The following is a 23,847-nucleotide window of genomic DNA, read 5'->3' on the forward strand; positions in this document are numbered from 1 at the left end:
GAGGTTTTGTATCAGGTTTTTATTATCAATTACTAACGTCCTCGTACGAAACCCTTCAACTAGACAATGTCTGGAGGAGGGATATACCAGACCTGGAAAATGACTTTGATTGGCAAGGAGCCTGGGCAAATGTCCGACTTACATCAAGGAACCCGGATCATCAACAAATCAATCTGAACTATATTCACAGGACATACTTGACTCCTATAAGGCTGTGCAAAATGGGGCTTATACAAGACTCCAAATGCTCTCAATGTACAAATGGGGACGAAGGAACTTTTATGCACATGTATTGGGACTGCCCACCAGTTAAGGCATTCTGGGAAGATGTGTCCCAACAATTATCAATACTCGTATTTTGGAATATACCTGTACACCCCGCGGTATTGCTATTGAATGATGTTTTTGAGTTTGCAGTGAACCCACAACTAAAAAGATTGGTTTTATCGGGTATCACAGTAGCTAAAAAACTGATTGCATCACGTTGGTTTCAACCGGAAAAAATGTGCCGGAAAGTGTGGTTTCTTACATATCTTGATGTGATATATCAAGAAATAACAGCAAGAATTCTAGGTCTCAATGAATCCAAAATGTTAATGTGGTTAGAAGTGGTGGAGAGAATAAAAGCTAGCCTATAATGGTGATGTCTGGTTAGGAGTGAGGGATAATGGAGGTACTATCCAAGAGGGGGTCCGGGAGGGGGGGATTTGAGCTGGAGCATATGTGTGTAGGGTTTTAGAAAATAGGTATTCGGGGTATATTATATACTAACATTTATATAATTGTAACTTCGCTAGATATACACGGTATACGGTTAAAATGTTATTATTGACTATTTTTGTTTTATCCTGTTTCTGTACTTGCATATATTTTAACCACCTTTACTGAAAGTTTCATTATACATTGTGTGTTGAGTACTGACTTTTAATAAGTTTTGTTTTGCAATAATAAAAAAAAAAAAAATAGATATTATATACATGCGAAGGGGAAGAAACTGCACATTGGTGATAATCATACCGTTTGGATTAAGTAACCAAAAGTTGTTTTTCCAAATACTGAGGTCAATTAAGGGGAATTCCAGCTAAATAAACTTTGAGGTTGGCCCATAGAAGTTCAGCCGTTTCAGGCAATGCAATTTGATTTTATCACAATGCATTCTATATACACTTGAGCTCATAACTAGAAAAGAATGACAAATGTTGACCGCAAAAACGGCCCAACTCGCTGCCACTGTGGCTAGACACATATTATGAAAATGTCTCCTCTAGCAGAACTCTAATGTCTACTTTAGCAGAAAACGTTTGTGAACTGGCCTATTGTTTGAAGACACCATAACTTTCAATGCTTTGCACCGTTCCCTTTGCTGAAATACAACCATCAGCGCTAAATGTCGAGGACCGCTCTATGGCGTTCCTCCCATTTACCAACAGGGAATGTACACATAAAGCCGGTTAACATGCACATTCACCATAACATACATCTCAAAACAACAAGCATGAACCACATATATATATTTCAAATATTATATTTTATTATTTATAATACATAACATACATTTCCATCACCGAAATCTGATCTCGGTGTGTGGAATATTGACAAACAAGACGGCTCGGCAGACGTATTCTGGACATGTGAAACCAGCTCTATGTACAGCAGTAATTTTCATTAGGGTGTCGAGTGTCAACACAGCCAGTCTCGCTGCGAGGGAAGACGGACATCTTTGTGCGCTTTGAAGCAGTTAAGGTCAGGGGTCAAGTGGGAGACGTTGAGGGTGACAGTCTCTTTACTTCTTGGCACTCTGGAGGCGCTCGCTCACATTCTCCCAGTTGACCACGTTCCAGATAGCTTTAACGTAGTCGGGACGAACATTCTTGTACTGCAGATAGTAGGCATGCTCCCATACATCAATACCCAGGAGAGGGATGAGACCTGAGGAGAGGACGGAAGAACACTTCTTTAAACTCAAAGCTTTTCATATCAAGGATGTCCAAATGGATCCATTTTAGGCCACAGATCCCCAATTTACATTTAGATTAAGCTTTTATCCAGAGACTTACATATTTTGAACAAAAAGTCAGCAAGTGAGACGAGGTACCTCTAGCAGCTAAGAGTCAGCGGCATTGTTAGTCAAAATAATAGTAACAAGCTTGAGAGTTAGACTCAGAGTGCCTAGCATAGACATAATATAGCAGGATAAGTAGTATTATAAGTATAGTAGCAGGATACATAGTAATAAAAAAAGTAAGGTTAAGTTATTTTTTTTGGTGACCCAACATAAGAAACTAAATACATCCCAGAGAACCCCTTCTTTATTTTGTCAAGATTTCCATAACTATCTATATTGCAGTTAAGGAAACAGTGGAGAGATTGAAATCAGAACTCATTATTTCATTGGGCTAGTCAGAGTAGTGGATGAAATAAGTGACAAAAAACGTTTGTTTTGCTGGCGACCTCCTAGAAACCCAACAACTAACCCTTGGATTAATGTCGATACCCTCATGTTCAGTACTTAAGAGACGCCGTGAATTGTGCGCCGTCATTTATGTTTAATGTAGACCTTTTTTATTTGTACGTCAGCTCTTCGACTGCCAGAGTGGAGTGGACTCAACCTCTGGCTCTTTGGTGACTGGGACACAGGGGACACGAGACTCTACCACGAGATTTAGTGACTCTACTACAACAGTGCTATCGTCATATGCGGCCAAACTGTTACAACCGGTATCCACACACCATCCTTGTGGTCCTCGTCGGGGACACAGGAGATAAAGTAACTGACCTGTGCTCCCCTGCAGGGGGTCCTGGTTTGGGCAGGCAGCGATGCGCAGTCTGCCGCTCTCCCTGTCTAAGCCCAGCCAGCCCCAGCCCGAGCCCTGCACCGCCACCGTGGCTGCGGACATCTTCTCCTTCATCGTCTGGAAGGAGCCAAAGTCCCGCTTAATGGCCTCCAGCAGGTCCCCTGCAGAGTGAGACAGATAAATTAGTAACTGGGGAAAAGCAAGAGTAGCATCAACAGCTCTATGATTGCAATGGATCACTTGAATGGACCATTTTGATTAATGGATCGCCATCAATGTGGACAAACTCAAAATTCTAATTGAAATTGCATTAGTCTATTTTTATAGAAGTAATTGCTGTGAGCTAGTACCTTGGTGTACAATTTGTCATATTGAATTACTGCAGACTGAAATCAGTCCCATCACATTTATATACCCCATTTTTTAAGGGAAGTCTTGATATTCCTCTCTTCATGAGTACATTTCTCATTGTAAACTATTAACTTCAGATAGAACCCCCACACCAACAAAATGTCTGCTGCATTTTGGACTCACCCTGTGGCTCTCCTCCACCGTTTGGCGAGAGGTTTGACCAGAAGATGCTGTGGTTGATGTGGCCTCCTCCGTTGAACCTAAGAGCAGGCTGAAGGGCAACCTGTGCCGTCACATCACCTGCGATAACAAAGATGAATCACATTAGCTGTAATAATCAAAACACAGTACATACAGGTGAATCACATTAGCTGTAAGACAAAACAGGCTTAATATTGAAAAGAAACGTTAGCTTTATAGAGGCTACGAGTGGGACAATCACATAAAAAAAACAAGCTCCACAACAGAAGACAAGGACTGACTTGGTAAACTGTTGAACTTTTGACTACGAACCCTGCACACCATTCATGATCTTCAATCATATTTTTATATGCACATTATATCTATTGATAATTGTTTATTTATACCAGGGTAGACTTAAGACTTAGGAGTATTGTATATTTGTACACTGTAGACTTGTATTACACACATCTGAAATGAAGAAAATAAACATGTATACATTAGGGCTGCAACTAATGACTATTTTGGTAGTCGACTAATCTGTAGATTATTTTTTTGCACTACCTATCTTTGTGAAAGTGGCTTCTCAGCTCTGGTCCAGCTGAAGACAGAGCAGAGGAACAGATTGGACATCGAGCATGACCTCAGAGTTGCTTTGTCTACCATCACCCCAGACTTTGAGACTCTTGTCAGGACCAAACATCCCCAGTTATCCCATTAGTTCCCCCAAACTTACTGTCGGTCTGTTATGTTAAGCTAAGAAGTCTTCAGCTGGACCAGAGCTGAGAAGCCACTTTCACAAAGATAGGTAGTGCAAAAAAAAAAAAATTTAAACGACTAATCGACGCAACAATTCCTCGTCAACGATCTTTTTATAATCGACGTCGATTATGTCGACTAATCGTTGCAGCCCTAGTATACATACAAACCTTCGTCATACCATCATGCACTTTATTACCAAGTAATCTTTTTATTTTATAAAAATATGTACAAGACTATATTACTACCCACTATGCTAAACTGTCTATACTACTACTCAAGTACACTCGAGTGTAGCACTCAAAACATTGTTACTTAGCTGCCAGAGTTGTACCCTTCCTGCTGACCTGTTGTACAGAACTTGTACTTGCTTTGGATTAAAAGTCAGCTAAATTATATATAAATAACTGAGGTTGACATAAGATAAGAGATGTCTCAGCCGGTGCGGAGACTTTTTTTTTTTTATTCCATTTTGTACCTCTGGCCCTCCTGTTGCTGCCATGAAACCAGGATTTCATCCCCACAGGGATGAATAAAGATCCATCTTCTAATAACATCATATTTGGTTGTACCTTTGGCCAAGGCTTCCTGGTACTTCTCCTCTGTGACGTTGAGGTTGTTTACATAAGTGGCGTGGTGCTTGCTGTGGTGGAGCTGCATGATCTCTGCACAGATGTGGGGCTCCAGAGCGCCATAGTCGTAGGGCAGGTCAGGGAGCGTGTGCTTCTGCCTCGACGCAAGAGCACCCAGGGCTGGACTCAGGGTAGCCGCACACCTACAACAGACAAGTAAATAAAACTTTAGATTAATTTTTTAACCATATGTACCATGGAATGCTTACTCCCTGCTGACCTACAGCATAAAAGAAATAGAAAATGTTAGGCTACAACTTTCTTATTATATGAGAGATGGAGAAAAGTCCATTTGAACTGTACAGTCATACATAGCAAGAACAGGATGATACAGTTTGCAGATGATGCCCTGAACATTATTATAGTTTAGTATTTTCCATGCTTCTTTTCTGTTCTTGAAAAAAAAAGACTATTCAAAGATCTATGCCCAGCCCTACAAAATGAAGAGGTATTAAAGTCTTAAAAATCAAAGTAAAGAAACTAGCCTAACCCCCAATCGAAGCACAACATATTGATGTCTTTGTATACAGTCGTCCCTGCAATTTACCATTATGGGCAAATAAAGCTTCATTAAAGTTTGGATTTTGTGTGTCCTGTATGTATACAACATGCATGTCCTTTGCCAGTCACGTGCCTGTTTAAGTGCTGAACAGCACTATGTGTGGTTGTTTTTAGAGACGTTTTAAACTTGCGCTAAAGTTTTTGGCTTGTGCTACAGAACTATCAACCTCTGTAGCACCAGTGCTATGTGCAAAGTGATTTACAGCCTACAGTTCTTCTGTGCATACAGGGGTGAAGTTGCATTTTCATTTGATTTCACACTACTTTGTCAAGGCACCAAACTTTCTAAACAAAATCACACATGTCAGATTTGTATTGGACAATCCAATACATGCCAACATTACGCTGTGAAAAAGGAGCTTTCATTTTGGTAGTTTGTCCTCATTACACTCTCGAATCCAGCTGCTTCGCAAAGTAAGAGATGATTTGGACAAGAAATGATTCTCGACCTTGACTTGTTGCACAAATGTTATGAAATAATCTAAGTTTTCCAATTCACCCGTCAGTGATGAATTATGCACCACTGTCTAGGCTACAGTCACCTGAATCGTGCATGCAAGGTATTAGTTTATTATCACAACATTTGGCTTTTTTTTTTTTTATTTACCAGCTACAAAGATATTAATGTTATGATGAAGTCAACATTTGACATACGAGAAATTGCCCAAATAAAGCTTCATTAAAGTTTGGATTGTGTGTCCTGTATACAACATTCATGTCCTTTGCCAGTCACGTGCCTGTTTAAGTGCTGAACATATATCAAATGCATGATTATTTTTTTAGTCCTTTCCTGCCTTTTGTTTGCTTTCATACCTCAAACGAAGTGCACCAGGGTTCACTTGCAAGTGAACCGAAACACACATATGCAGGCGGATCAGAGTCCACTTGTTCGGTCCGCACCAGAATCCGAATGAGCCTTCACACCAGCCAAAACCAACAGGACTATCAGAGGAAACAAACCAGGGTTCGACAGCAGCCTGGTATAATGTGCCCCTCCTGTCCAGATGTTCCAAGACAAGAGTGCATCATCAGTGCTATCCTATGGCACCGTTCAGACTTGTTCTCCCTGTAATGCGGACTGGAGCAGGTCCAAGGGGTCAGGGATGATGGCTGCGTTTTTATGCGCATCATAACCTTTTCCAGGCACTTCATGGGTATGGGGTGTTAAAAGCCACAGGACGAAGGTCATGGAGGCTTGTTACCCGAGTCACTCTAGGTAACGACATAATGCTGGTCTCCCCCACAGGGATGACAAACTGCTGCATTGATGCGTTAAAAATGTCCATGAACACAAAAGGCAGCTGGTTGGCGGAGGTCTTTAAAACACAGGCTGGAGCCATAGAACTCCTTGGGTGGGACTGTCTGGGCCAACAGACTTCCATGGTTTGACCCTTGTGACCAGGTGCAGTATGTATGTAGTCCTCTAGGTGGCTGAACCTCAGATTCAGTCAGCTGCAGTATGTAGTCCTCTGGGTGGCTGGGGCAGCATGCATGTAGTCCTCTGGGTGGCTGGGGGCCTTGACGGCTGGCACCATGTTCTTCTCCCTCTCAAAACATGTTCAGCTGATCTGGGAGCGAGGGGTCGGCGACCTCACTGAGCTCAACGCATCACTGGTACATCACTCCCTGCAATTGAGTATTCATCACAAACCGGTCTGACAGGCACGCAGCGTCGCAGCATTATCAAGGACACCTCTCATCCCAATCACGGACTGTTTGCCCTCATCGCCTCTGGGAGGCGCTATACGAATCTCTGCTCCAAGTAAAGCAGGCTCAGGAACTGCTTCTTCGTCTCAGCAGTCATGTCTCTGAACCCTGTACGAGGATGACAGCCCCACCCCATATAAACTCTGAACATTGCCTACACAGTGACTAAGCTATAGTAGAGCCTATTTACGCTCCGTTACCCATAGGGCTGTATTAAATACTTCGAAGCTTCGTTGGATGGGCATGGGATTCGAATATGAGAATAAAATTCGATTATGTAAAATATTATATATGATTTTATTTTTTTTGCTAAATCAACTCTGCCTCTTTGTTAACTACAACAAGCAATGCCGTTTGTTATTTGAGGTCGGACTCGGCACTGACAGATTGTATTCATTGTGCCGCTTTTATAAAGCCTCAAATGACGGCTTATAATATTTCATGGAAGCAAAGTGTTTAGTTTGTCTAAGATTTAAACTTTACAGCACTGACAAAGTTGAACAAAGTGCTGTACAAGTCCCACAACATAAAAAAAAGAATTACAAATGTATTTCGAAGCTTCGAATTAAAATCGAACGGCCCCGAAGCTTCGAATTAAAAAGAAATCAAAGGTCAGCCCTAGTTACCCATATGATATACCAACTTTGAACTCTTGCCTTTATTCAATTTATACCCACCTCATCTACCACCTTACACTGTAATCATAATTACCTACCTCAAAACTATAATCTACCCAATATAACATGTAAAATAATGCTATATATATATTCATCTCTATACATCTGCAAATAACCCTTTTTGCATGCCTGCAGATATCTAAACATATCCCTTAGGCTTAGCTACCTTAGTCTTTATACCTGCATCACTGTACATAATATACATGCATCCGATTGCCGTATCCAGTTTAATCACCTGTACATAGGGATGTGCATAATAGTTATTTTGATAGTCGGCTATGTGCCGTCATTGACCAGAGGCAGATAGCAGTGCTTTTTTAATTAACGTGGTTCCAAGTGGTCTGCCGTGCGCAACGGCCCATTTCACATTCTAATTATCCCTCTCAAGTTGTCAACACAATACAAATCTATCCAACGTTACCAGACGACATCCGCACACGGCTATACACAGCGATCATCCATGAGTTAATTAACACCGCTGCTCATCATCACACAACAATGCTTGCTAATGCATAATGTTAGCCAACTACCAAAATACAGCGGACTGTAATTTACTCAGTAGAAAGAAACACTTGTAAAACTAACTGAAACTATGCGTCCACTCCACAGTACAGACTCTAGAGCCATATGGAATCCGCGATCACGGAATCGAGCAATAAAAATGGAATCCACTATAAATTTTTTTTTTTTTTTTTTATGTTGTGGGACTTGTACAGCACTTTGTTTAACTTTGTCAGTGCTGTAAAGTTTAAACCTTTTAAAATCTTAGACAAACAACATTCATGAAATATTGTAAGCCGTCATTTGAGGCTTTATAAAAGCAGCACAATGAACACAAATCTGTCAGTGCCGAGTCCGACCTCATCTTAAATAACAAACAGCATTGCTTGTTGTAGTTAACAAAGAGGCAGAGTTGATTTTGCAAAAATATATATAATTTTTTTTTTTTTTTAAATAATCAAATTTTATTTTCAGATTCGAATCCCATGCCCATCGTACGAAGCTTCAAAGTATTTATGACTGCCCTATTAAATGGACTGTTATATCTTATTAAATTGTGGACATGTATTCATTCCCACTTATTAGACACTATTTCTGATGGTAAAATGAGCGTACAAAGCAAAATACAGAATTCTGAAATATTAAAACGGAAAAAACAGAATTTGGAAAAAAATAATGGAATTTGGAAAAAAATAAAACGGATTTCATATGGCTCTAACAGACTCCAGGCGGAGATTGAATTACGATGCAGCTCGCTTCCAAAACAAACGCCATGTGCAGCGCAATGACTGAACATGTTGCATCTAGTTCAGACATGACGATAGCCCCTTTTGTGACTGATGCATGCCAACAAGGTTTGGCCGTGAAAACAGTCACTTGCTCCTCAATAGGATACCAAGCAGTGTTGCCCATGAAGGACTGGTTCTGGGCCGAACCGTTCATTATACAAGTATCACAGAGAAATGTCAAAGGTACTCACAGTTGCACGAGGGTTTCGGACAAGAATACGGGATGGTTTGAAAGCTTGGCGTTGCTAATAAACATTTTAAATATTTTTTATAAACTGGTCAACACTGCATTATTTCCGGTGTTTGTTGGGTGCATGATGCGCATGCGCTGTGATCACAGCGCAGGCGCACCAGGCAGCCAAATACGGAAATAAGGCAGTTTTGAGCAGTGTTGACTTTCAAACCATCCCGTATTTTTGTCCGAAACCCTTGTGCAACTGCGAGTACCTTTAAAATTTCTCTGTGATACTTGTATAATGAACGGTTCGGCACAGAACCAGTCCTTCATGGGCAACACTGCTTGGTATCCTATTGAGGAGCAAGTGACTGTTTCACGGCCAAACCTTGTTGGTGTGCATGTGCATCAGTCACGAAAGGGGCTAACATGACAATGGAGCCAAGTAACACTTTTTTTTTTTTTTTTGATCCACTTTTTTCTCCATTTTCTATATTTTCTCCCATCCCAATTTCGTATCATCCAATTCAACCCTCCCCTGTCACGAACGCTGTTTCTTGCCTCCCACAAGCCGGCTGCAGTGAGGACTAAGTCATACATAGCACAAGTCCCCTCCGGTACTTGAGGTAACAGCAGTCGCATCTTTTCACCTGCGCAGCTCGACCTCTCAGTGTCGAGGAGTAACGCGTGGGAGGCTCACGCTGCCCCCGACACTTCCTGATTCTACTGCGCAGGCGCACCAACCGACTTGTAGGAGTCGCTTGTTCACAACGTTCGATCCCCACCCTTCAGTTTTTCCCTCCCCGTAATACGGCCAATGTGTATTACTGCGGACGACCAGCCAAACTGAAAAACAATGTGGAGAGCTGGATTCGAACACGCGAATCCTAGCGTCTCCACACTGGTGGCGAGTGCCTTAGACCACTACGCCACCTAGCCGCCCGGAGCCAAGTAACACTTATATGCCCACAATGATGGAAATTGCCCAAACTTCACCACACAGCACAAACACCCATTAGCTGTGGGGCTTACATTGATAATGCTTGTCGTAATTAATCCGAATTGATCAACACCACTCAGATAAATGGCAGTAAAAAGCGTGCATACCATTTTGTTAATTAGTCCACAACAGCCCACAAAACAGCCAGTCTATGTTGGGGCTATAACAGCGTTTCCCAAACTCTTTGACATGGAGGGACAAATATGTGACAGGACATTGATGATTTAATAAATGTAACGAGTAAAGAACAGTGTCTTTGTTCTAATGTGTTTAAGAGGAGACTAATAGCAGACCATAAAGCTGACTTATAAATGGAAACATGGACCATGCTATTGCCAGACATGGCAAAAACATTGCTCTAAAATGATATTAAGACTGAGGGTTCTTCTTAATCCAAGGGAAGGAAATCTAGTCAACAAATTGCTACACATAATTTGAACTCTTAATAGAACCACATGGTCTGTCACTTTGTCATTGAGCAAAAATGCATCATCTTCTGCCTACAGATAACAAGAATGTAGTAGAGTATTATTTACATCCCTGCTATGCAGTTTAATTTATTGGTATTGTTCCTGTGTATATGATAACTTTTGATCCATCATGCAAATTAATAAAGGAAATGCTTGATATAAAAAGGTCAAAATGGGCATTTTCAAGTAATTGCATACAAGTCCATAGACATGACTAGAGATTATTCACAAAGCTGTCCCTACTTTGATTAGACTACTTGGAAATAACCAGTGCGAATCTGAAGCCATGAGCTAAACATGTTGTACACATGTTTTACTTACATTTAATAATCTTTGAGCATCTGGAAAAACACTATATAAAATAGATGTATTAATTATTAATGAAATTCATAAATTAAAACAATTCAGCCTTCTTGTGGGCAGAAAACTAATACTGTAAACTATAGATTAGTCGGTGACAAACAACCAGTGCACCTGCAAAGGGGTCAGACCCTTCATCTCGTCCTATGGTCACAGGTTCAAATCTCTCGGTTACAATATAAACTCAATGATTGAAAACTTTAACAGAAATGGTACAATACAGTACAGCTCAATAAATTAAAATGATAGCAACCAGAAATGGTACAATACAGTACAGCTCAATAAATTAAAATTATAGCAACAAAGTTAAAATTATAGCAACAAAGTTAAAGGGGAACTATCTTATAAATGGCCTTTGAGTGTTTAGCATTGTTTCCTAGCTATGTGAACTTATATTAATATGATCTATGTCTCAAAATTCTCATATTGGTGCATTCTTCCAATTCTCCTCACAATATTCACCCTCACTGAACTGAGTCATCTGAAAATGTGCCTATCTGTGATGTCAGAAAGACACCGCTGCATGTTAATGTTGAGATACAAGATGAGCTGCACACAGTGGCACCTGCACTCTTGCCACATCAGCTCAAAACGGCTCGAGATCTTGAGGTAGAAAAATGCTGTTTGAGGACTTGATTAGAAATACAAAACAATTAATTAAAAAAATATATATATTACAGGTGTTCCATACTCACAGGAATTGTGTAAAAGTGCCCAAATAGTGAAAGAAATAGTAAAATAGTTCCCCTTTAAGGAATTACTGTGACCATAATGCCACTAATGTGCCTAACCGTTAACGTAACTATAGCTAGCAGTTGGGTTATTGAGACTTGACCAGCATACATACAGTTATCTAGCACAACTGACATGAAATGACTGGCCTTGACTTATTTTACTGTTCAAATAAAAAAATTGCATGTAATGTCAAATTTATAGACTATAGTAATTAGTAAGGGTTAATCTTTGATACTGCAACACAGATCATGAAAGCAGTCAAAACTACTGTTACGTGACGTCACCAGAGTCATTCAATTCCTAGCTGACGTTAGATATGTCTTGGATGGAAGTAGCTAGAAAAAGGCACCAGCTAGCCGTGCTAGGCTAAATAAATAGCATCTCAGCTAGCCAGTGCCACACAGCTAGGTTAGCTGTAAATAAACGTTTTTTTCCAAGTAGTCGACAGCAGTAGTTTATGAAACCGCGGTGTTGTTGTCGTTTTCTATAATTAAGCACCTCCTGTGGAATAAGGAAATTACTTGCCACCAGTTTTACCTGCGTATTTGACCAACTTTGACGAGCATGTTCATGGTTGCAACAGCCAGGGAAACTGCACACACTGAACCTGCCCTTGAACCGGTCTATTTCAACTTGACAGGGGGACGCGGAACGTACCATTATCACCACGCACGCGGGGGTGCTCTTCAGATTGTGGTTGAAATTAAAATTAGAGAATTTGACTTAAAATGCCACAAGGCACACGCTACTCTTTTTTATTATACACAAATACCATCGTTGATGATTTGTTAGAGCAATTATCTTGAGATATGTTGACATTTCACCAATATGTTTATATCATGTATTGTATTTCCCCCCCTTTCTGTATTAGTGTTACAACGTCCACTTACCCCCTTCAATTTGGTTCGTCATGGTTCATCATTGCCTCACAAAAGTATATTACTATTAAATACGTATAGATTATACAACACATTTTTTTTAAGTAGCTATTACATGTATTGTATGTACATTATCGACTATCTATTATAACTGGCCTTATTCCCATAATTACCATACATTGTGGACTGTGGTTATGTTAGTTTCAGTTTGGTATCATATGCTGTTATTACTTTTTCTGCCTACCAATAAGTTAAGTAACAATAAGAATCATGTGAGCTTTTGCCCAAGGAACTTATAAATATAGGAAGGGTCATTGCGTTTGATTGATTGATTGAACATTGTATTAACAGATTGCAGAATGGGTACAATACAGTACAGCTCAATACACACAATTGTTAAGGGGATGCAAACCAGAGAAAGACTTTCGTCTTGTTTACATCAGGGTCCCCCATTTTCAATTCATCATAACATATATGACATACATGACATACAGATAGACAGTACTGCTACATCTATACATTTATGACATACCAGATTTACAAATACAGTACTGTTTGTGATACAAAAAGCATCTAAAAAAGAGAGTATACATTTGATGTAGAAACTGTACATTGGAGGTTGGGTAGGTGGGGTGGGTGGGGGGGGTAACTGTACATTGGAGGTCGTTGGGTGGGTGGGGTGGGGGGGTGGTTGGCTAGGCGGGGTGGGGGAAACTGTACATTGGAATATCGACGAAACCTTACTTGGTCCCAAGAAGAGGGTCTTGTGTATTATTGGGTTATGAGTACATTTACTGTACATTGGAGGGGGTTGGGTTAGGACATTTACAGGGGCCAGTTTCGAATTGCGGTCTCCCGTAGGTGCTCTTTGAGAGTGGTTTTGAAAGTGGATAGTGATTCACATTCCTTTACAGCTTTGGGTAGGCCATTCCACATGATGTGGCATAATTGCGAAACTTGTTTAGTCCCTTGTTTGAGCCGAAATCTGGGTTTAACATGATTTGTGGAGCTCCCTCTGGTGTTGTGGTCGTGGTATTCACTGACCTTTGGGAAGTATTTTGACATGTATGGGTACCTTAGTCGTGTAGTGTATCTTGTAGACCAGGCCCATTGCAAGTTGCTGTACTCTGTCGTCTACTCTAAGCCATCCTAGGTAGTCAAAGTGGGCAGGGTGAGGTGGGTTCTAGGAGTAAGGTCAAGTAGTAGTCTGACCAGTTTGTTTTGTGATGTTTGTAATCTTGTTTTTAGCGCCTTTGAGGTGCTTTGGCACCATGAGGTGCAAGCATAGTACCCTTGAATGAGTGCTCCTGCCAGAGTCTTCAGGGTATTGTTTACCAGAGGAGATCCGGTACAAGAATCTAGTTAGTTGGTTGACTTTTTTGATTACATTGGATGCCATTTTGTCACAGGAAAGATTTGCCTCTAGGATGGAACCATGTAATTTCATCTTTCCTTGTGACAATATTGTCACCCACTCACTGTGTCACTGTGTAGCGCGTGAACGAACATTGGTGCCAAGTGTGGAAACTTTCAGTTTGGCCAACATTGAGTTGAATGGGATCAGCCATCTCATTGTTAATGACCTGTCGTCATGTAAACAGGTTATTACCTCGGGCTCGGATGTCAGAATAATCGACAGTTTCAAGAATCAAGAATCAAGAGGTTTATTTGTCACATACATACCAGGGCATACAGTGAAATGTGGGTGGTCATGCCCGCATTGATTGTGCAAAATACAATAATAAAATAGGCATAGACAAAAATAAACATAGAAAAAATTAAATAGGTAAGACACAAGATATGCATGATAAAAAATAAAATACATGCTGAGTTCCTGAGAAACTGGTTCCTATATACACTACTATACTATATACAATTTACATTTCTTGCATTGTTGGCTGGCTATCGTTTGATATGTCGGATAATGTAATTTTTCATCAAACAGCTTGTACATTTTGTAATTTAATACAGGCTTCAACAAGAACTGGAACCATTCTGGTTTCCTTCTATTATAGTTCCTTGCTCCTGCCGCCCCGCCCATTCGGAGAGGAGCTCGTGCTCTGCAGCAGTGGGTAGTGCAGCAGCACGCGCGCGGCCACGGCGCACAGTGTCGCTGCCATCTCTTCTTCCTGCGCCGACGACGATGATGATGATGATGATGATGATGGCGACGACTGTACTGAAACAAGACAACAAAATATAGCTATAGCTGGCAGAACCGTTAGATTGGTGGTGTAATTTTGCAATTTTGTGTGCGATACTTAGGTCGGCGACGCGGAGAGGTTCCCAAAATCGAGGAGGAAAATCGGGTTCGGTGAGTGTTCTGAAATGCGCAAAGCGCGACTCGCCCGCTAGTTCCAGGAAAAGGAACGCGAAGGGAGGGAGTCTTTTCCTTCGCCGCCATTTTGTGATAACAAGGAGCTGAACACAGAGCCAAGAATTATCGCACGCTGCCGGGTTGAGGATTATTTAAGAGCACACGTCTTAAAATCAACAACATAACTCCATTCGCCTAACACGTTGCTAATAATGAGCCTAAATGGTAAAAGAACCCGAGAGTTGGCCGGTGGTCAGGCGGCGGGTGAGTTTCCTCTTCTTCCCCTCGACATCATGCTCCCTCCCGCCGCGGTTCAAGTCAACAGTTAACGATAAGCGGTTAGCCAACTTGAAGACTTCATTATTTACTGCGTTATACGTTGTTGTTCTGCCGTGTAACTTGGCCAACGTAAGCTATTATTGAACTATCTGGCAGCCCAAATACTTGGAACTATGTTGTAACGTTAGTTAGCAGTCTGGCATGGCGATATATATTGTTGTGTCCGTTTCAGAGTTTGATTCTTCTGGCGTATTAACGTTACCTGGCGTTGACGTTTTTTTTACACTGGGGCTCAGACGATGCTGGTGTGTTAGTTAGCAGCAGCGTGGGTTATTATACGGTTAGCTAACGACCAAATGGGATTGCCTGTTTGTTGATGTTTTTCTTTATTTTCATTTCAGACACCAAAATGACTAACGAGGAGCCTCTTCCAAAGAAGGTGAGCAGCCAGCAGATTTAGGCCTTAGTGTCAAGCGTCCTATATTATCCCAAACCGATTAGATTGACCAACCAAGCCTATTTACTTGACTATACGATTTTCTCTCTTTCATATCTATAGGTTCGCCTCAGTGAATCCGATATGAAGACCCTGACTAGAGAGGAGTTGTGTGTCAGGTAGGTACATCCATTCTTTAAAGGGGAATGCCGCCCACAATTCACATGTGTTCTTCCTGTGCCTCAGGGCAGGTGAGTCAGTGTTTGTGAACATGCACCACCCTCTCCTAAAGCTAGACATCTGAGCGAGAAACAACAGCCAATCTGATGTAACTGGGATGTAAAATCAGGAGGATGAAAACGAGCAGGAAATTAGGGGAATGTTTAGATTAGCTGTTTGCTACTACTACTTATGTCAATAAAGAGAGAATAACACTCCTCTCCATGGGCAGTTCAAACATCAGCATTATGACAGCAAACGGAGACAGACAGACGGGGTGAACAGAAGCAGTAATATGGGGCATTTTTCAGTTGGTTTATAAGCTTATGCCAAGAGGGGATAATTGCATTATATTTTAACTCATTACAATAGAATGTGTTGTCGGTCTCTCTCTCTCCATAACATCTTCAGAGTGTGGACAAGCTGTCTTGCTCTCTTGCTTTCTCTTTAATGCATACTCTCTCGCCCAGATCTAGATGCACACTTGCAAGTGGAAAACTAGGAGGGATTTTTCTAAAAGCTCACAAGTAATCATTTCAATATTTATTTGAGTTCACAACACAGCATTATGATGGCAAACAGAGACAGACAAGGGGATGGAAAGGAGCAGGGACATTTTTAATAGGTTTTATGTTATTAGATGATAATTGCAGTATCTATTTAATTCCATCACAAACAGAATGGGTAACAAATCCTCTTATTTCATCCATCTGTAATGTAGGCTGTCTTTGAGGGTGTGGACTTGGAGCAAGCTGTAGGATTAGGGGGTAATGTAGTCTAGCTCTCTCTAATTTATACTCTCACTCAGATGTGCAATTAGAACAAGCTGTAAACTAGGAGGGAATACTAGTTATTGGTTGCAATTGAAATGGGAAGCTTTGCATCCAATCAATCATAAATAATGACTGACGGGTAACGATGTGTCGCTGCAGTTGTTGTGGTCCTGACCGGTCTTCAAATAGCATTCATCTTTGGCTTGAGTAAAATGCAGTGAAGTCTGAGGCAGAGACCTTCAAAATGTGGTCTGGAGACCAAGGCCAGTCTCTGGTACTACAACATTGTATTCTAGCATTGCTGGAAGGTCTGAACCAGACCTCATTTGCACATTTTATGGTCTCATTGAGTGAAAACCCTGTTTATTTTCAATGAAGCAGCCCCGGATTTTACATCCCAGCGACATCACCGTTTGGAGGGTTCTTTCTGATAGCTTTAGGAGAGAGTGTTGAGTGTTCACAAATAACTGACTGGGCTGTCCTGGAGCATAGGAAGAACATAATGTGAACTCTTAAAATGGGTGGTATTCCCCTTTAAATGTATACCAGCCATGTAATGGTATGTTCCGTCTCTCGTTAGCTTGAGTAATGGTGTTTTGTTATGATCCTCTCCTCCTAGGTGGAAACAACATGAAGCTTACGTCCAGGTCCTTGAAGCAAAATATGCTGATCTCAATTGTAAGTGTAATTTTTACTGCATGTCTTGCATATATTACCAACAGAACATTTATCTTAGCATTCATAGAGATATTACATAGTCCTGCCATTTTTCGATTGTTTTCTTTTTCTTCTGAATATTTAATGTTTCTCCCTCTCTCTCCGCTGTCTTAGCGAATGACGTGACAGGGCTGAAGGAGTCTGAGGAGAAGCTGAAGCTCCAGCAGCAGGAGTCTGCGCGCAGGGAGAACATCTTGGTGATGCGGCTCGCCACCAAGGAGCAGGAAATGCAAGAGTGCACGGTACGTGACCTTTGACCTACCGCGATAAGAGGGGGCACTTGGGTTGTGAAACGGCCATGAAAATGGAACGCCTGATGCTCTCATTTGTCTTTCTGCACCTGCTGACGGAACATTACAATCAACAACAATGTCTACAGTCATGCAGTCTTTACCTTTCCGTTATTTCCAATATAATTCCGATATTGTTTCTCTAATTAACTGGTCGTGAGGATACATTGTGACTTTGGTTTTATCTTAAGAGTTGTTACAAGAACGTGAGGTGAAGCTTATGGGGCAGGGATTTCTCTGTTATCAGACTGACAGCACAGTAGATCACAGTGGCTTACTGCCAGCAAATGCCATTCCTTCTGTCGGGCAACCAAGGTCAATCCAGCAGACCCTGCACACTGTTTGGAGGGGGAGGGGGGGGGGCTTAAATGTATAGGCAGAGCAAGAGCTTAGTCACAGAGTGTGAATTTTGAAGTCAAATCTCTAGGAACAGTTTGCTTCAAAGTAATGTTTCACAGTGGTATATGGTAAATGTAGCTAAAATACAAGGAGAAAACAAAGACTGTATTCAGCATTGAAGCCATGGCTTGAGACATCCGAGCTGCATCCATTGAGTTCAGATATACATTTAGTCAAATCGTCTTTATGGAAATTGGTCATCATGGGTATGAGGTTTCAAATGGTGAGTTTGTTTGTTTTTGACCCGTGTGTACTAGTCTGTGTATAGGTGTCTCTTGATAACATTAGTTTCACCTGAGGGATATATATATATATATATTAGAGCTGGGCCGTTAACGGCGTTAACGTGCTGCGTTAACGCTATACCTCTTATATTATGCATCTGCAGAACATCTTTAATAAGAGTTAAATAATGACATTCTTAACCATTATCAATCACCATAATGTGGCCGTAATGATCAGACCCTAGAGTTTTCTACACAGCAGGTAATTGGGGCTTGAATTTTTACTGCAGTTGCTGGAGAAAGTTGCTGACATGGTTGTTGTGGAATGGATAAAAGTCATGCACACACCTGAGTAATGATAACTGCTATATAATCATAACTGTGGCCTGGGAGAATAATCATAGCCGTGGCCTAGGAGAAGACTTATTCTGATTGGCTGGAGGGCATCCAGTTTGGCTTAGATAGTTCTTCGGCCTCTGCACGGTCAATTGAAATCATTTAACATACTCTTCACTGGGCATTATCTCCTAAGAGTTATTCCATCCAGAGAGGGCTCCATTCTTTTAGCCTCCACTGACACCCATCTCTTTCATCCCACAGACCCAGATCCAGTACCTCAAGCAAGTCCAGCAGCCCAGTGCAGCCCAACTGCGTTCCTCCATGGTGGACCCGGCTATCAACTTGTTTTTCCTCAAAATGAAGGCTGAACTGGAACAGACTAAAGACAAACTGGAGCAGGCCCAAAATGAACTGAGTGCCTGGAAATTTACACCTGATAGGTAAAGACAATCAAAATAACTACCCCCCCCCAAAAAGTCAAGACTTCCTCACACCCCCCACCCCCACTCTCACTGCAGGCATGCAGGACAATGGTGGGGGGAAGGCTGAGCAATGCTGGTACTCATCACGCGACTCAGACTTTACAGAAAGCCAAACACTGCAAAACAAACTGCCATGTTTTTTGTACTCTTGCACTGTCCCATCTACATATCACATAATCTAAACGTGAAAAAGACAGTATTCTCAGGTGACACTTGTGTTTCAGTCCCCCCCTTGTACCTCCCCCCCCACCGGCCACGGTCCTGAAGGAGTCGGGACTGTTCCTGAAGAGGTGGTCACTTCCCACACGGATATGCCCCGCCCCCTCAGCCCAAACCAGACAGTTGCCGTATTAAATAGGGGGGTTATGGTGGAGATTCAGTCAGTCTTGGGCAAACTGCCGGAGCAGGGAGCATCCCTAGCCTAAATCACCAATTGAACATTTAAAGACTATCCCCATACTGGTGTTTTTTTAAAAGGCAGTAACTGTGGAATACGCCACGCCCATGCCTGCTAGCGTGCCTGAGACTCTTAAAATGACTTTCTGGACAGATCTAGAGTACATTGCCATAACGTGGGGAAGGTTCTAGGATAAGATGTAAGACTCTCGGGGGGGAGGAGCCCGTAGAAAAGACATAAGACTGTTGGGGAGGAGCCAGTAGTGTTTTAAGACTGGGGGCGGAGCCAGATCCTCGGTCCAGAAGGGACTCGCGTTCAGGCGCACGCGAGGGTCCCTTCGCCCACATCGCTGAGCATGAGTCCACATACGGGTAGAGTGTATTTACATGTTTTCATTTTGTGACGTGTTAATTTGATTGCCGTTTTGTTTTTCTCCTGTTTCTCTTGAAGTCTCGTTGCACTCACTGCAGTGTGTGTGTGTGTGTGTGGGGGGAACATGGGGGCTTGATTGGCCCGAAGGTCATTTCATGCCCAACTAAAGCACATAAATGATTCTGTTTGCTTCTCCAAATTGTTTCGGTGGAACACACTGCCGCAGGTGCATCGAGCATCCTCACATTGTGAATGCAAATGTCTTTTTTAACAAGTAATGTTACAAGTTTAGGAGAATGTGTTTTATACTGTGTGGTATTTTCTATGTATTTATGTGATTGACGTCACACTTCCCTTCTCCTCAGCTGGTGACCTTTGCTAAACATTTTGGCTGCGTTTTACGCTGCCAGATCACTTCCACTTTATTTTGTATTGTTTTAAACGTTATTTCTTTACCTATGAGGCACAGAGCTGATCTTTTCATTTCTGGATTAACGAGGAAAGACTGCACGGTTTTGATTTATAAGATCAGATTTGTGTCACATTGGTGAACATTTAACCTCTTATTTCAAAGGCAGATACATTTTCTTCCTAGTGATTTAAAATAATAGTCAGTGTTCTTTAATTGTAAATGACCTGCAATACATCATTATTTGCTAAATAGATTTTCAGCTGAAAAAGAGATAATTACATGATTAGAGTTAACAAATTCATCCAATAGGTCTGAAGCAACCCCTTAAGGTTAAGGTCTGCTTCTCATTTAGACTATTCATTTGTTGTTTTCTAAAGAAATTCTAATTTCCTTTGGCTAGAAACGATGCTCGTCATTGGATTTACAGACTAATGAGATTGCAGTGTGACAGTTTTGAAATAATGACAACAAGCTTGTTTTCATGGCTTGGTCTACAAATGTAGTGGTGGTTCCTAGTATCAAGGTTCACTTGATGATCTAAAACAAATGGACTGTAGGATTGAGGCAATAATCCCCAACTTTGATACGAGACTGGAGAGGGTACGTTTTAAACTCAAGACATTGACCGTCAAAACACTTTCTAATGTGTTTTAAAAAACCAAGTGCAGAATATATTTTTCAGACACTCACTGTTGACGTTCTAATTCTTGGTTTCCTCTTTTAGTCAGTAATCCTATTATTTTGGTGCTGCTAATAACTAGGGTGTTATTATGCTTTATTTAGAAAATGCAGTATTCCTGGCTAGTGTGCTTGAAATTGCGATATTTGTGGTTGCTTTGCTTAAAAACTGTAAAATGCTGTTTTTAGAAGAGTCTCCGTTGCCTTGTTTTACAAGGTGCTGCATTAAGCTGCAATGTCATGCTGGGTGCTTGAAATCTACAGAAATGCATCGTCACTCGCTTAGAATTTCAAACTTTTTAAAGAGGTTAGTTAAGATTGGGAAGTTTGTTATATTCTTACCAATTGGCTATACTCCTATGACTTGAAAAGTTAATATTTTAACTTGTTTTATTTTCTTTCGTGAAAAGGAAGCATAGATGAACGGTCTCTAATGGAATGGGTACAAAAAGGTACAAAATGCAGATTTTCAATATGGGTGTTGCTGGAATGTAATTGTGTTGTGAATTTTCTATCAATTCGTCTGCATTATCCAAGTAAGGAATTTCTTTGACCTCAAGTCGATATTTCATCTATATAAATGGCCAGGTTGAAACGGTTCTGTTGATGTTTTGCAAAATAGGCCTGGCTTTTGTGTTTTCAAATAGTTTTCCCCGTCTTGCCTCTCTCCCGGTTGTCTTCGTGTCCTGCTTCACTGTGTGATGTGAGATTTGTCTCCCTTGCAGCCAAACAGGGAAGAAGCTAATGGCCAAGTGTCGGATGTTGATCCAGGAGAACCAGGAACTGGGCCGCCAGCTGTCCCAGGGACGCATCGCCCAGCTGGAGGCAGAGCTGGCCCTGCAGAAGAAGTACAGCGAGGAGCTAAAGAGCAGCCAGGATGGTGAGCGACGAGCTGCAGCTCTTAAGTCAACTTAATAGTCATAGGATTTTGTTAGAGGTACCTCTTTAAATCGTGCTTACTGGGAATGTGCTTATAATTTTTCAACACTTATTAACTAAGACCATACCGACCTGTTAATCAGTCGAGATGGGGCAGCTCTAATCCACCTCATTTACATTTAGTTGACGCTTTTATCCAAAGCGACTTACAAGTTCTGTACAACCGGTCAGCAGGAAGGGTACAACTCTGGCAGCTAAGTAACATTGTTTGTCAAACAGTGTTGAACTTGGGTGCTACAGTCTTGAGTGCATAGTAGTAAAGACATTAGCAGAGTAGGTAGTATAGGCAAGGAAGATTATTTACTAGCAAAGTGCATGATAGTAAAAGACGGTACAAAGCTTAGTGTGTGTGTGTGTGTATATATATATATAACCTTTTTATTTCAGATATTTCACCTCGATTGTTTAAAAAGTGACTGGTTGTAATGAGATGTTTTGCTTTTCTAGTTCACCTTAATTGAGTTTTCTTCTTGTACGTGTGATTCCCCTCCCAGAGTTGAACGACTTCATCATCCAGCTGGACGAGGAGGTGGAGGGCATGCAGAGCACCATCCTAGTCCTGCAGCAGCAGCTGAAGGAGACCCGCCAGCAGCTCTCTCAGAACCCGTGCCCCAGCAGCAGGACTTCCCCCTCCGCCACCGGCTCCTCCGCGGAGCCCGCCGTCCAGTCCGAGCAGCAGCCGCCCGCCACAGCGTCCTCCGACCCGACAGGCAAAGACTGCGGGAGGGTCTCCAACGGACCGAGCAACGGGAGCTCGTCCCAGAGGAGCGAGACCGCCACGCCCAGCCTGTACCGAGAGGTCAGCAGCACCGAGGAGGACTTCCCCCCGTCACCGATGGTCTGCTGCAGCCCCGGCGAGGGCGAAACCAAACTGTCGCGCCGCTCCGAGGAGGGGGGGGTCGGGGGTCAGACTGGCGCCGGGAGCGCGGGAGGGACGGGGGGGTTCGGCAACCAGCTGAGCGCAGGGTACGAGAGCGTGGACTCCCCGACGGGGAGCGAGACGTCCCTGACTCAGCACTCGAACGACACAGACTCCAACGCCGACCCCCACGACAACGACAAGACCGCTGCCCCAGTGACTAAGGGCACCAGGACTGCAGGGTCACGACACGCTCACAATGGCCTGGACTCGAGCAGCACGAGCGATAGTATGGTTTTGTAAGATACTTAAAAACACATGTACTTTTTCTTTTTTATACACGACACAAATAAAACCCCACAAATGCATAGTCTGTAACAGTACTGCTGTCCATGGAATAATTTTGTTTTCTCTCCTTTGCCCATCGTGATGCCTCTGCCACAAGTTGTGTGTCGCTCAACGGGGATATTACGTGAATGGGTTATTGTGTGTAGATTTGAATTGAGTTGATGTATGATTCAAGTGTAGGTATATTCTTTCTGCTCTTGATTATTTGACATCTGGCATACATTCATGTTTTGAGCTCTTTAGCCACTTCTGGATCCACAGCCGTTTTAGTTTTGAGTTCTTTTGACACTGAACTCATCGGGCATCTGGTGTCGTAACTCCTCGTCAGTAGCTTTGCAACGTTCAAGGATGTCGTTTTTCTTTATTTTCTTTTTTTTTGTCTTTGGCCTGTTTTTTTTTTTTTTTACTTTAAAATGTTCCATCCTTGACAGAAAATAAAAATTCTGTTTGACTTGTGTGTAGTTTCTACTCCGTGTACCTTGTTCGTATTATTCTGACTTGAGTCCTTTTCATGTACTGACCAAATATAAATAAAGACTTTTAATATTATGGCGAGGAACTTTGTTGTCTAAATACAGGCTCAGGAAGTAAGCAGACTTAATTTGGCTTCCACAATGAAAGCACATGGGCTCCGATTATGTAAGCCTAAAATTATATAAAAGACCCTTCAAATAAATCCAGTGCCTCTGGTGATGGAAGCTTTTGTTTTTGACGTCCTCCCACCCATGAGATGGCGCTATAGCGCCTTTCCCCCAATAACAAAGTCTCGGATCCCTCTTGGTGCAACGAGCCAGAGAT

At 41.9% G+C, this 23,847-nt stretch overlaps 3 protein-coding genes across 3 annotated transcripts; 2 read left to right on the forward strand and 1 right to left on the reverse strand.

The window, feature by feature from the left end:
• Positions 1–1,509: 1,509 nt before the first annotated feature.
• On the reverse strand, positions 1,510–12,288 carry sod2 (superoxide dismutase 2, mitochondrial). Its single transcript, XM_084314450.1, has 5 exons — positions 12,229–12,288; positions 4,658–4,860; positions 3,330–3,446; positions 2,777–2,956; positions 1,510–1,929 (listed from the first exon to the last, which is right to left on the reverse strand). Exons 1-5 carry the CDS (start codon positions 12,261–12,263, stop codon positions 1,784–1,786), a joined length of 681 nt encoding a protein of 226 aa, XP_084170576.1. The 5' UTR covers positions 12,264–12,288; the 3' UTR covers positions 1,510–1,783.
• Positions 12,289–14,971: 2,683 nt separating this feature from the next.
• On the forward strand, positions 14,972–19,010 carry LOC311228036 (pre-mRNA-splicing regulator WTAP-like). The gene is made up of 6 exons (XM_084313932.1): positions 14,972–15,150; positions 15,567–15,604; positions 15,725–15,780; positions 17,213–17,271; positions 17,425–17,552; positions 18,824–19,010. Exons 1-6 carry the CDS (start codon positions 15,099–15,101, stop codon positions 19,004–19,006), a joined length of 516 nt encoding a protein of 171 aa, XP_084170058.1. The 5' UTR covers positions 14,972–15,098; the 3' UTR covers positions 19,007–19,010.
• Positions 19,011–19,671: 661 nt separating this feature from the next.
• On the forward strand, positions 19,672–23,500 carry LOC311228035 (pre-mRNA-splicing regulator WTAP-like). Its single transcript, XM_084313931.1, has 3 exons — positions 19,672–19,812; positions 21,629–21,783; positions 22,337–23,500. The coding sequence occupies exons 2-3, from the start codon at positions 21,648–21,650 to the stop codon at positions 23,002–23,004; spliced, it is 804 nt and encodes a 267-aa protein (XP_084170057.1). The 5' UTR covers positions 19,672–19,812; positions 21,629–21,647; the 3' UTR covers positions 23,005–23,500.
• Positions 23,501–23,847: the final 347 nt, after the last annotated feature.

Source organism: Notolepis coatsorum (genome assembly GCF_963971535.1).
Source record: "Notolepis coatsorum genome assembly, chromosome: 5".
Lineage (NCBI taxonomy): Eukaryota > Metazoa > Chordata > Actinopteri > Aulopiformes > Paralepididae > Notolepis > Notolepis coatsorum.